Here is a 12,261-nt window from a genome sequence, read left to right on the forward strand (position 1 = left end):
CAATTTATTTAATTATTTGTTGCACTGCAAAATTTTTTTCTTCAGGTTTCCCCAAAAGAAGAATAATCTTTAATTTTTGGTGTTGGGTTGTCTTGAAAAGCGTCCGCAGTTGGGGTCAGTGAACTATGTGACTTTTTGGTCACTCAACTTGCAATAACATGAAGTCAGCCAAATAGTTTTCCCAGACAGCTTGTTTCCAGTTTTGTCTAATGAGACAGATTTGCAGTCACTTCACAAATTGGAGCCTCCCGTGAATTCTTCACATGGTTGTTGCGCTTTATATCCCTGCCATCCCCCCCATTGTGTGTGGCGTGGCAGGAGAAAAGTTGGATATTGTAGAAGAGGTATGATGTGGCATTCAACCAAATGTGAGTACCGCATAAAGCCTTTATCACACCTAAACGGCTCTGTCTCCAAAGCCGGCGTGAGATAAGCGCTGCCCATTCGTCTGTAATAATGTGAGAGCAAGAACCAAGTGAACAGAGTTGGGAGGGAAAAACCCCACATGTCCCAGAAAACTGGCAAAGAAAAATGTTGAATTTATTCATTTCTGAATCTCCAATAATAATGATAATTAAGAAAAATCATTTTTTTGCCCAGGTCTAATATGAATTCATTATTTTCTGTGAATTGGGGTCACTCCTGAAACAAAGTACTTTAAAGAACAGCATCATTAAAATGTTAATTATACCACAATTGAACAGGTCATTTTCATAGTTCTTCTACAGGACATTTTTCCTCATCTTTTGGGAAGTTTATTCTGCTGAATTAATAATAATTAATGCAATAACGACAACTAAAGTGCAACAGGCATGCAATTGAATTATGAGGCATTTTATGGAGATTGACCAGCATTCACATTCAAAGTCACAGTGGGACTTGAACCCAGAATTTGTGTCTAAAAGTCAGGCAAGTGGACGGCAGCACCCGCAGTGACACAGCTGTTAACATCTAAGACAATAAATCGTACGCTTGTTGTGGTCTTTGCTTGAGAGAGTAGTCACTTCAGACTCACGGGCCAAGGAATTTTTGTTTTTTTTAACTCATAGGCTGCCATCGACGGCAATGGGCGTCCAATCAGTTTGGCTCGGAAGGCAAATTAATCATCATTGACTGGTAGAAAATGCAACCAATCCCAATGAAGTGGACATCTTACGTAATTGTTTAGTGACTTCAGATACTTCAAAACAGCAAATCTGTAGTAAATGTCGGTTCCATTTTTTTTAATGATTTTACATTTGATTTTCCTTTTGAAGATTCCTCATCTTTTCATTCCCCAAATTGACTCCCATCTGCCTCCGACCTTTTCCTGTCTCGCAGGTGAAATTAGCTTCCTGACTTCAACTCCGGAGCCTGCCGGAAAAGATCCAAAGAGGAAGACGGATGAGCCTCCAGGCTCAAAGTGAGAATGCTACCAAAACCACCACCAGAGCATCTTGCCACCCAAGGAAAACTCTTAACCTCCTTTTGCCTTTGCTCTCCTCCATGACTGTCAAGCTGTGATTGTCAAGCCCATCCATGTCTTACTGAGATGACAAAAGGAGCTTTTATTTTGGACATGTTGTTTTCTCCTCTCAATACTCCCAGCCACCAAGGCTTTGGTGGCAAACGTCCACGTGGCCGTGGAGGGGACGCGAAACCCTGCCCGGTCTGGCTCCTGGGCCTAGTCTTACACCTGGCCCTCTCCTCCTGTCAACGAGTGGACAAACACCCAATAGTATCCACCGGCTATGGAAAGATACGTGGCTTCAAAAGGGAGCTCAACAACGAGATCTTAGGCCCCGTGGAACAGTATTTCGGAGTACCCTACGCCACCGCCCCAGTCGGAGAGCGCCGTTTCCAGCCTCCAGAGGCTCCGGGTTCCTGGCAGGAGATCCGGAATGCCACCCAATTTGCCCCGGTGTGTCCCCAGAATGTGCATGGCGTCCTGCCTGAGATCATGCTGCCCGTGTGGTTTACGGACAATCTGGATGCCGCGGCTACTTACGTCCAGAATCAAAGCGAGGATTGCCTTTACCTCAACATCTACGTACCTACAGAGGACGGTGAGTAAGAACAGAGTTATCCTTCCCTTCTATATATCAGTTTTTCAAGTCGTTCAAGGCCTAATTTACTCTAATGGGGCTCATTTCTTGATTTCATTTCAATCACGTTTTTCCAGCGCGCCAATTTTTTTGTGGTTGCTGGTCTCAGGTGTCTAGAAGGAAAAAAAACTGACTTTTTTGTGCGTGTGTGGTGAGGGCAGTGTAGAAAAAAGATGAATTTAAATTGAGCCTGGAGCGACTTCATTTTTTTTTGTTGCTTTTTGAATAACTCAATAAAAGTGTGCTATTAGTCAGCCAAATCAATGTTGGCGTTTTGCATCAAAAGTGAAGAAATGCTTGTTGAAAGTCAGTTCTGTCGAATGTCGTATTTAGAATAATGCTTGAAAATGCCCTTGGAGAATTGCCATCAGGGTTTCATTTTTTAAGGGGTGAGGGGGGGGGGCATATTTTGCAACTCAAATAATCCCCACGATGTGACTCTAATCCCTTGTGCTACGGCATTGCCAATCACCATTAGTCATTGAGATAAATACCTTTTTATATTCTTAAGCACATTCTCAATCTGCTCTGTACTCTACTAAGCGCTAAACTACATTTGACTGGTATTGTTCAACTGAATTAATTCAAACATTTCCTCCAAAAGCGTCATAGGGGGAGCAAAATCACATTTTTGTTAAAAAGTGAACTACATAATCACATTACATTCACATGAATCCAATTGAATTTTAGAAAAAACAACTTTACAATCTACTTTTAGGTGACTGTAGTAGTTATGAACAAAAGAAATCCACTTTAAATCATACATTCATGAGCTCTGCCAACCCTCCCAAGTCAAATGGGTTGGACAACCACTAACAAGCACTTTTAAATTCACACCAGAATTCTGAAAAGAGCCACGTCGTCATCAATGACTGTGAACGAGTCACGATGTGCGAATAATCACCATCTCGCATTTATTCGCTTTTTATTTTAGGTCGAGCCACGCAGCTTCATCCCTAGAGGAATAAACTCATCTTTTTCATTTGAATGTTGTTTTCTATTAGTAGCTCTCGTAACAAATATATTAAAACTGCATTCAGTGTATTAACTGTGCTTGACTGAAAGGTTAGTGCATCTGTACTTTCTTCTATATTGGCTCTTAATAAGGTTAGAAACAAGTGCTAATTAAGGCTGCTAAGATTAATGTAGTAGCTCGTTGAGAGGAAAATTGTAATATCTACTATCAGAGCAAACAAAACCTTGTTTCAGCCTCCTGGGGTAAAATTAAAAGGCAAAAAAAAAATGTAGTCAAGCAAAAAAAAAAAAGCTGCTTCTATTATTGGGCTCATTGTTTGTTCTTTTAATGAATTGGCAGGTAAGAAAACACCATCAAAGTCCAACTTTAGAAATACTTTTAATGAGTGCACTCCCCTAATATAAGAATGTACAAAAGTACAAAAATAAAATAAAATGAACAATCATCCTCACCTTATTATTTCAGTATGATTAAGTGCAACTTACTAAAAATGAATGATGGATGCCATTGTTAAAAAGCCAATACAATCCTTATACAGCAATAATACACATAATACACTTATTTTCCGTCTTAATCAAAACTGAACAAAATTTTAACTGAGCATTTACCGTCTGTTTGTTTTTTCTCACAAATGACAATAACGGCTCGTGCGGAATGGCTGCTTCCCTCCCAAGAGAATTGGCGTACAAATGAGGAAGACATTTTTATTTATTTATTTATTTTTTTACACGGGGCCCTTCTGCTTGTCGGAATCTGTCACTTCCAGTCAAGGGTCACCGCTTCCGAATCCCATGCGGTCCCCGAGGAGAACTTTAATCTCATATGCAAAAGAGAAGTAGAGCTGAAAGGGGAAATAATTCCAACATGTTTCCTTGTTTTTTTTTTGTACATAAAGCGTCACTCTTCACCATCGTCCATTTGTTTACTCTGCCCATGGCAGACGTGTGTTTAGTTGAGCTGATTTATTGCAAATCCTTTCACGCATGGGCGACCATGACACACGACGCTGACGTGAACTGCTCGGGAACCTCATCAAACGCCTCCCACCCAAATGACGACAGGGAACAGTTGGCCATTAATTACCTCCCACCATATGCTTGTCTTTTTTAAGGTGCTTTCCTTTCAATTTTTATCTAGGTTGGCCAAAAATGATGGCCCTCCAAAGGAACCCATGACTAGAATAATATAGCCCCTGGAAAGGAAAAAAAAAAGATTCCTTTTGAAACCCCTATTTTCACTCATTTTCTACCAACTGAGAGAACATGAACAGACACGTACCGACATTCTTTTCCCGACAGCCTTCAAGAATTTCTATTAGGTCACTTGTCAGTAAAATAGAAATATTTGACGTGAGCAGTCGATTTGGTGCTAGGCCGAGCTTATTCCGAGTAGGTTTGTTTTCCACGGTGCTCGGACGTTTGGTCCCCAGTCTTTTGGTCGCCGGTCAAATGGTGACAGAGAGTTTACTGTTGAAGCCAGCTTTCAAAATTCTATTCATGAGTGAGAATTTAATATCTAAGAGAGAGAGTTTAATTTCTAAGAGTGAGAGAGTTTAATATGTAAGTACTGTTTAATACGTAAGTACTGTTTAATATGTAAGTACTGTTTAATATGTAAGTACTGTTTAATATGTAAGTACTGTTTAATATGTAAGTACTGTTTAATATGTAGGTACTGTTTAATATGTAAGTACTGTTTAATATTTAAGTACTGTTTAATATATAAGCACGTTTGACCGGTGACCAAAAGGGACCAAAAGACCGGCGACCAAACGTTAGGTCACGATATCGGATTACGTATCTGGACATCCCTAACTTTGAAAGGAACATATTTTTTTTTTTGGTTGGAAGATGGCCAAGGGAAAATGGCTTCCCTCCAAAAATGAATAGACATCTAGAGGATCTGCAAATGAATGGATTTACTGTATCATTATCATTGCGTGTGCCTGCATTCCAATCAAATGGAAAACATCTCCAAGACTTTATGCCCTCTTCAAGGCAATCTTCAGAAATATACACATTCTTCTTCATCTTCTTTTAATGAATTTCTGGCCAGCTGCTCTTCTGCTCTGATGTCCCACTTCAGTCATAACAGCCTGTCATAAAAGATTAGGACTGTGACCAATTATAATCAGGAACATAGCAGAAGATGGGTCCGCCCACTTAGCGCTCACATGAGTCCAAATCTTACAGCCATTGAACCGGATAGAAGTTCATATTGGACGATTCAGGTGTGTTTCCAGGGTCTGATCATGGAGCAAATCCACTACGCCTTCACTCAGGGATCTCATCTTTTTTTTTTTTGCTGGTAGTTATTGGCAGCTCGGCACAGGCCAGCCGGAGAAGGGCATGGGCTTCATTTGCATTCAGAACAGTGACCTATTCTGCCGCCATCTGCATAAAGATGGAGGACGAGACGAGGGGTTGCTTCCAGATCAGGAGTAGGGGGGAAACAGATGCGGGAAGAAAAGGGACTTATTTTGACGAAAGAAGAACAGAAAAGATGAGATCACCCAAGCTATTTTGGGATAGGACAAAGAATTAGCTGATCGGGCTTTGATTGGACGAGGGCCATCTTTCTGTGGAATAGAAACAGATTGGAACTCAAACCACGTCAGCCTGATTTGGAAGTCAATACGAGTCAAGTAGCGTATGAATTCAAACAAGAGCTAAAACCTATGACTAGGATTAGGACCCATGGAAAACCGTAAATGGACGTTTGGTCGCCGGGCAAATGTGCTTAGATATTAAACAGAACAGTACTTAGATATTAAACTCTCTCTTAGATATTAAACTCTAGTACTCAAGTAACAGTTATGGAATCTGATCACTTCTGTTGGAGTAAAATGCTGATCTAAAATCCAGTTCTGTAGGTTTGTTGGTAAAGTGACCTCTAACCCTTTTTTGTGGACACTTGTAAGGATGCCAATGAGTTAAAGAAGGAATCTGAAGTATGCAAGCCTTTTGGCCCAGGCTAAAATATAGGCAGTACTAGATGGGTTGGCCCAAGCAGAACACACTTTTTTTTTCCATGGCTCCTGAGGCATGGTTGACATTGGAGGAGTTCAGAGAGAGGACACCAAACTAAAGGGAGAGCACTCCTCTTAACCACCCTTGGTAAGGTCTATTTAGAGACTGAAGTGAATAAGGGGCTTGCAGCAATCTGCAGTGATGCAGACTGTTATCGTGCACGAGCGGCTCAGCCCAAAGATGAAGCTCTCCATTTGTCAGTCTATCTGAGTTCCCCACACTCACCTGGGATTTTTAGATGATTCAAAATGATAAAAAAAATAACCCAGATAGCAAATAGCTGTCCACTCATACATAGCTAAAGTCTTTTAGTTCCTTTCCATATTTGACGTCTTATGGAGTACTTCACTGGTTCCATTTTGCATACTTTCATTGTGCCTTTTTTTTTTTTTTTTAACTTTGTGACGTTCCTGCTGTTTTTGGGGGGAAAAAACAGGAACTACCGTCTCACTATTTTCTCTCGACTAGAAAGTTTGAGATCCTTCATTTTTATTGCTGCTAGAATAGTCCTTTAGAGTCCTGTACTCTTTATTAAAACCATATTTCAAGTGTGGAAGTGAGAAGGTGGGTGGTACAGTCAAAAAAAAAGAAATGGAGATCAGGAATAGCACATTGGCCCACGTGTACCAGCAGTAGCGGTCGGATGATTGTGTTGCCGTGTCACACACCTTGTCAAGCGGACAGGTTGCTGTAGACGTGACATAGCGCAGCTCCATCCCATTTGCTGCAAAGAGGGAATGGAGTGAGACACAAGACAGCTTGAACTGGAACCACTGAAGCGAAAGGAAATGCTAGCCAATGAGGGATAGTGCTACATTAGGTCAGACTGCACTAAGGAAAATCCCAGCTAAACGCCTTTTTTTATTTTTTTTATTGGCCGGGGCATTCACTGACCGCTGGCTACTGCATCATGTGACACATGTTAGCCTACTAGAGGGGCAGCTCTCTGGGGCAGAGTGTCAGGCGAGATGCTTATGACCCTAAAAATGTTTGTATGTTTGTGGTTACTATTCTTTCATGCGTTTTAGTTTGTGTTTACTCACAAGTGGCTTATTCTGGGAAAGAACAATTTATTTCAATGCAACAAAAAAAACAAGAAAAGGAATTATTTTCTGTCAGTTTTGGGACTCAATTGTGTATTTTTGTCTAACCTTCTGTTATTGTTTACTTTATATTCAGTGTAATAATAGCATTCCATAACAAAAAGTGATATATATTTTTTTTAAATCATCAGGGTTAGTAAAAATAGTGTCTTTTTTAAAATTAGATTTGTTTAAATATATTATTTTTATTATTTGCAACACCATATGACAATTGAGAAAAGAACCAATTTGGAATCAGATCAATTAGGCACCTATAATACAATCAAAATCCATCTGTATTTTTATCCATTAAAAAATTGCAATAAATACTATGGTTTTGCCATGTAATGAAAAAAAAGAGTTTCTCTAAGCAGTCGTGCTGACAGAAAGTGGTACTGTCACAACATTAATAATTGCCTCCAGCAGAAGGGCTTGATCATTTCCACTCTGTCTCAGAATCACAACAGGCTAGTTATCCATGCAATGCAATGATGTGTTGCTAGTATGACACTTTTTATCCCATCAAGGCTTGAGCGATAAATCAATTTTATGTTGGGGTTTGACTCGTTATTGTCATCTCATCTTTTTGCCTTTTGTATCCTAAAAAGCAAATCTAGCATTTACTAAATAGACAGCACAAAAAGCAAACGTTTTGCACATTAAAAGCATTACATTTGTTCAGCATGACATTTAAGTAAAATACTGGATTCAAGGTATAAAGGTGATTTTTTTTTCTGACTGTAACGCTCCTTAAATGTTTCTTTGTTTGTCCATTTTTGAATGCGCTAGAAGCTAATCACAAAACCAATTTGCCAATCACTTGACGCCATCAAAAATGCTTTAGGTTGCTTGTGCACATATTCCATTAAAACCCATTAGATTATTATTTTTTTGTGTTAAGCATGATTCATTTCATTTTGGAAAAAAAACAGCAGTGCTTTAGGGGCCTTTTTACTCTAATTGCAGCAGTTTACTTATCATCGCAAACGAAATACTCTGGACGGGATGAACATTTCATTTTTAGGCAATATTATAAAGACAAAGGTAATTGACAAAAAACTTAGCTACTAATCTCAAAATGATGATTTTTGCTTAAATAGTCATGTATTTTTTGATTGGGAATGTTCGTTTTGGAGTGGGATCTATCTGCACATTCAATCCTGCTCTTTATAGGCATTAGAAAATGAATGAAATCAAGAGTCATTGCCATTAAGAAGAGAGGTGTGGTTTTAGAGTGTTGCTAAGTAGTGGAAAATTGCTGACAAGAAGAAGGACTAATGTGCCTTTCTATCCATTACTGGCCTGCATACCTGCTTGTTCTCTATTTGCAGCCAAGCCCGGAACAAACCGTGCTTTCTCTTTCTATTTCGCTAAGTACGACAGCGTATTCTTGGCGGTTTAGAGGAGGATGCAGGAAATCCATTCAGCATTGATCCTCCATTTTCTTTTTCCATTTAGAAGGACGTTAAAGATTTTATGTCAGGAACTTGGATTCATACAGACGTATGGGATGAAAATGCTGTTCTGGTATGAGAATGCAGTTGCAAGGCTTAATTATGTTTTTGTTTTTTTTAATGTTAAAAGTGTTTGACATAATTAATGTTGCGATATATTTCCGTATGACATTGCACCATTCAGGTAGTTCTCCATGAGAACATTGGAAAGGTGCTGGTGGGCAGGTAAGAGTAGCACGGCAACAGATGTTTAGGACCTTGTTAACACGCTTTGTGCAGCATGTGTGGATTTAATGAGGATGGCTTTGTGATTAGAGAGTCCTTTAATGGCTTCTTTGAAGACTCCAAAGTACAGATAGTGACTCCAAAGCAGTGGCGGCGGCAGCAGCAGCAGAAGACATGGACGGCTTTAGCCCAGGGCAGATGGGGAACTCTATTGACGGAAAGCGAGACAAAGCAAATTAATGGGATCCTTATCAGGGCAAGACTTACAAGGGTTGACAGGCCGAGGTTTTTGGTTGGCCGGATTGAGAAATGTGTCTTATTGGCAGCTATGTTTTTATATTTTTTCTTAAGAATTCAATTGAACAAAGAAGAAAAAAATAATACATGAAAGGGAGGAGTTGCTGAAATTTTCAGCACCATGGACAGCTCCAAATGCTCACTGTATTTCACAACATGATTCTACAGTTTGGTGAAAAATCCAGCTTGGGTGTATCTTGTGGTTTATGTGTAAAACTAAATAGAGGCTGCAGTTAAATATGATGCGTATGAATGAATGCATTTGTATGGAGGAGCTGGAAATCATCATAAATGAAACATTTGGGAGAGTACATGACAAACTGCAACATTTATGGTTCAGATTGTTGGCAACTGACCATAAATCAATCCGTCAGAGAGGAGAGGTAGAAGAAAATTACTGTAGAGCCATTTGAAGATTATATATATGGGGAAAAAGAGGTAGGAAATATCTGCTTTAATGAACTTTTTTTTTTTTTGCAAAATGGCCAATGCTTTGCTTGTAAAGACTCACTGTGGGAAGTCATTAGCCTCAACGGGGCTTCGGGCAACAAAGCGGTTGGCCGCGTTCATACCTGAGCCAAGTGAAAAATGAATGATTAAAATCGCAGAAATGACAGAAAAAAAATTGACAACCACTGCGACATTGCGATATTGCAATAACTTTTCTGAAAAGTCTTGTTGAATTCCAGCTAAGAAATGTCAATCCCAAATGGGGCTTCATCAATATCCTTTTTGTTTTTGTTTTGCAGTTTCCTATACAATCTTTGTGATATAAAGTTCAATTTTAAATGCCTAGTGTTCCTGGAAATATAGCCTTTGACTTTTCAGTGTCACATAATCTCATAAAAAACAACAAGGTAATGCTGAATAACATGCATGACATCATTCACTGAGTGTCTTCCCTTCTTGTGTTTTGCCCATCTTTTTAAAATGTGTCATTATTTTCTTTTTCTTAGGTCCACTCACGAAAAAGCAGGATGAATCGACCATGAACAGACCAAGGGATGAAGGTATTTTATTTACATTATTTTCTTATTATTATTCCCACTCATATCATGTTCTCATTAGGCCTGGGTGATAAATTGATTTTTTATACTATATGATTAAAAAAATATATTAATTTGAGTTTACCATAGTATTCAACTCATTGCCTGCCATTGACAAGGATTGACGTCAAATTCATTTAAAATGAAGCCTTCAACGTGTGCGCTTATGAAGTATTAAACTTATTTTTACTTCTATTCTATTATTTCTTTATTTCTATTCATATCACCCATTCCTACGCATTCTTATGCATGCAAGTAGCACATAATTTGAGATCAATATTTAATCATTGTTAACCATTTTTTCCTTTGCAACACTGTCTATCTTCTGCATATATTGTCAACTACTATAAAATGATGTTATGATATTTACTATGCAGAATCCCTTACTAGATTTGATGATGTAGCCAAAAGAGGGCAGACTGGGTGAGCATCTGTTCACATTCGTGTGCCCAGATATTCGTACTGTACAAAACAAAGTATATTATGTACACATGATGCTTTTTACATGTCCATTTGTACGTGCATGCTTGCTCAAGCACTTTGTCTGTGTAAAGCCATGCCTGAGTGCATCTGCTCGCATTAAGGTTGGTTTTTTTTGTTGTTGTTTTTTTTTCATCTGCACTGTAAAGTAAAGAGAATATCGATGCGTAATTTTCTAAAAGTAAGAGAGGGAAAAAAGTGGAAAGGTTAGGAAGGAAAATATCTCCATGAGCACTGTGGCAGGGCAATAAAAGGGAGGGGGAAAACAGTTGCAATGATGAGATGGCATTTTCTTCAGATCTGGATGTGATGGGAATACTACAGAGAAAGTGGGATGTAGCTCATCACAAGGGTTTTTGGCTGGAGTTGTTTGATAGGATTTTTAATTCAAACTCATCAATGACATTATATTTGTATTTTTCTTATTATATTCACTTTATTTATTATTTATCTTACACTTTATTTCCTTGTTTTTTAAGTTACTTTAACTCATTTTTATTATTATTATTTTTATTATTTATTATTATTATTATTTTAAAGAAATTTGTTAGTTTTTATTACTTATGTCTTATTTTAAATTAGCTTTTTTTCCAACTTTAGTTTTTACACAAATCTTTAGATTTCCCAGCTAAATTAAAAACTACTAAATGTCGAAATGGATAAAATATCTCCATCAGGACTTCATATTGAAGTTCACTAGACTTTTTTTCCCCCCTCTTATCCACTTTTCATTACGGTATTGTCGGTATGCATGAGCTTTTTATCTTTTACACACCAATAAATGGATTTCACGACCACATTTTAGTTTCAGACTACTATATCATTTGGAAAATTCCCTTATGTTTTTTTCCATCATTGTGACAATTCTAGTTTGGGCCTTAGAGAAACAGCTTACCTGCCAAGTGATTAGTTTCCTCTCTTCTGAAAATGTAATTTACAGTCGCTGCCTTCATGGGGGCGTGTGACTCTTCTATACTATCCTGGTAATGCTAGGATAATTGAATTTGTTTACAGATCCATTGGGAAATCAGCTGAGTTCTTGAACGCACCAGGGAAGGAGAAGCATGTTAGAGTGTGGGACTGAAAATTGTTTAAAATTAATTTCTTTTTTTTTTGCAACCGCCTGCTTCATTCCCCGATATGATCCATAAAATGTCCCAGCTCTTAGCGTCGTGCACCTGTATACGCGTACGTGACTTCGTTACACCCAAGACTATGTTCGACCTGAGATTCAGGTGGTGATGCAGACGGCTGTGCAAAAGACGTGAGTTGAATCTGTTACCACGGCAACAGGCATTGGGCGACTCGCTGCAATGGAATGGCTGGTGCAGTTCTATTAGCGAGAAGCAGTTTCCATAGCGACTCGGCATCACAGCTGCCGATGCAAGCATTGTGCACGAGCGTGTCTTTGCGCGTGCGTTTGTGCGCGTTTGGTACGAGCACGACTCGGATGCTCATTAGCGTAGCCTACTGTGTTTGACTGGCTTTTTAGCATCTCATGTTTTTTTCATATGCACTATCATGTTATTGTTTTTTTCCGCTATGGACCTTCCTGCTTTGTCGTTAGCCCAAAAACACACACAAACAC

At 38.8% G+C, this 12,261-nt stretch overlaps 1 protein-coding gene across 1 annotated transcript in view; it reads left to right on the plus strand.

Annotated features, from left to right (window-relative positions):
- Positions 1 to 12,261, plus strand: part of LOC144212681 (neuroligin-2-like) — a 35,610-nt gene that overhangs the window by 9,648 nt on the left and 13,701 nt on the right. Inside the window, exons 2-3 of the mRNA XM_077740757.1 lie at positions 1,321 to 2,045; positions 10,104 to 10,157. Coding sequence (XP_077596883.1) covers positions 1,532 to 2,045; positions 10,104 to 10,157 — 568 coding nt within the window. The 5' untranslated portion in view covers positions 1,321 to 1,531. The remainder of the gene's footprint in view (positions 1 to 1,320; positions 2,046 to 10,103; positions 10,158 to 12,261) is intronic.

The sequence above is a fragment of the Stigmatopora nigra genome, chromosome 19 (genome assembly GCF_051989575.1).
Source record: "Stigmatopora nigra isolate UIUO_SnigA chromosome 19, RoL_Snig_1.1, whole genome shotgun sequence".
Classification (NCBI taxonomy): domain Eukaryota; kingdom Metazoa; phylum Chordata; class Actinopteri; order Syngnathiformes; family Syngnathidae; genus Stigmatopora; species Stigmatopora nigra.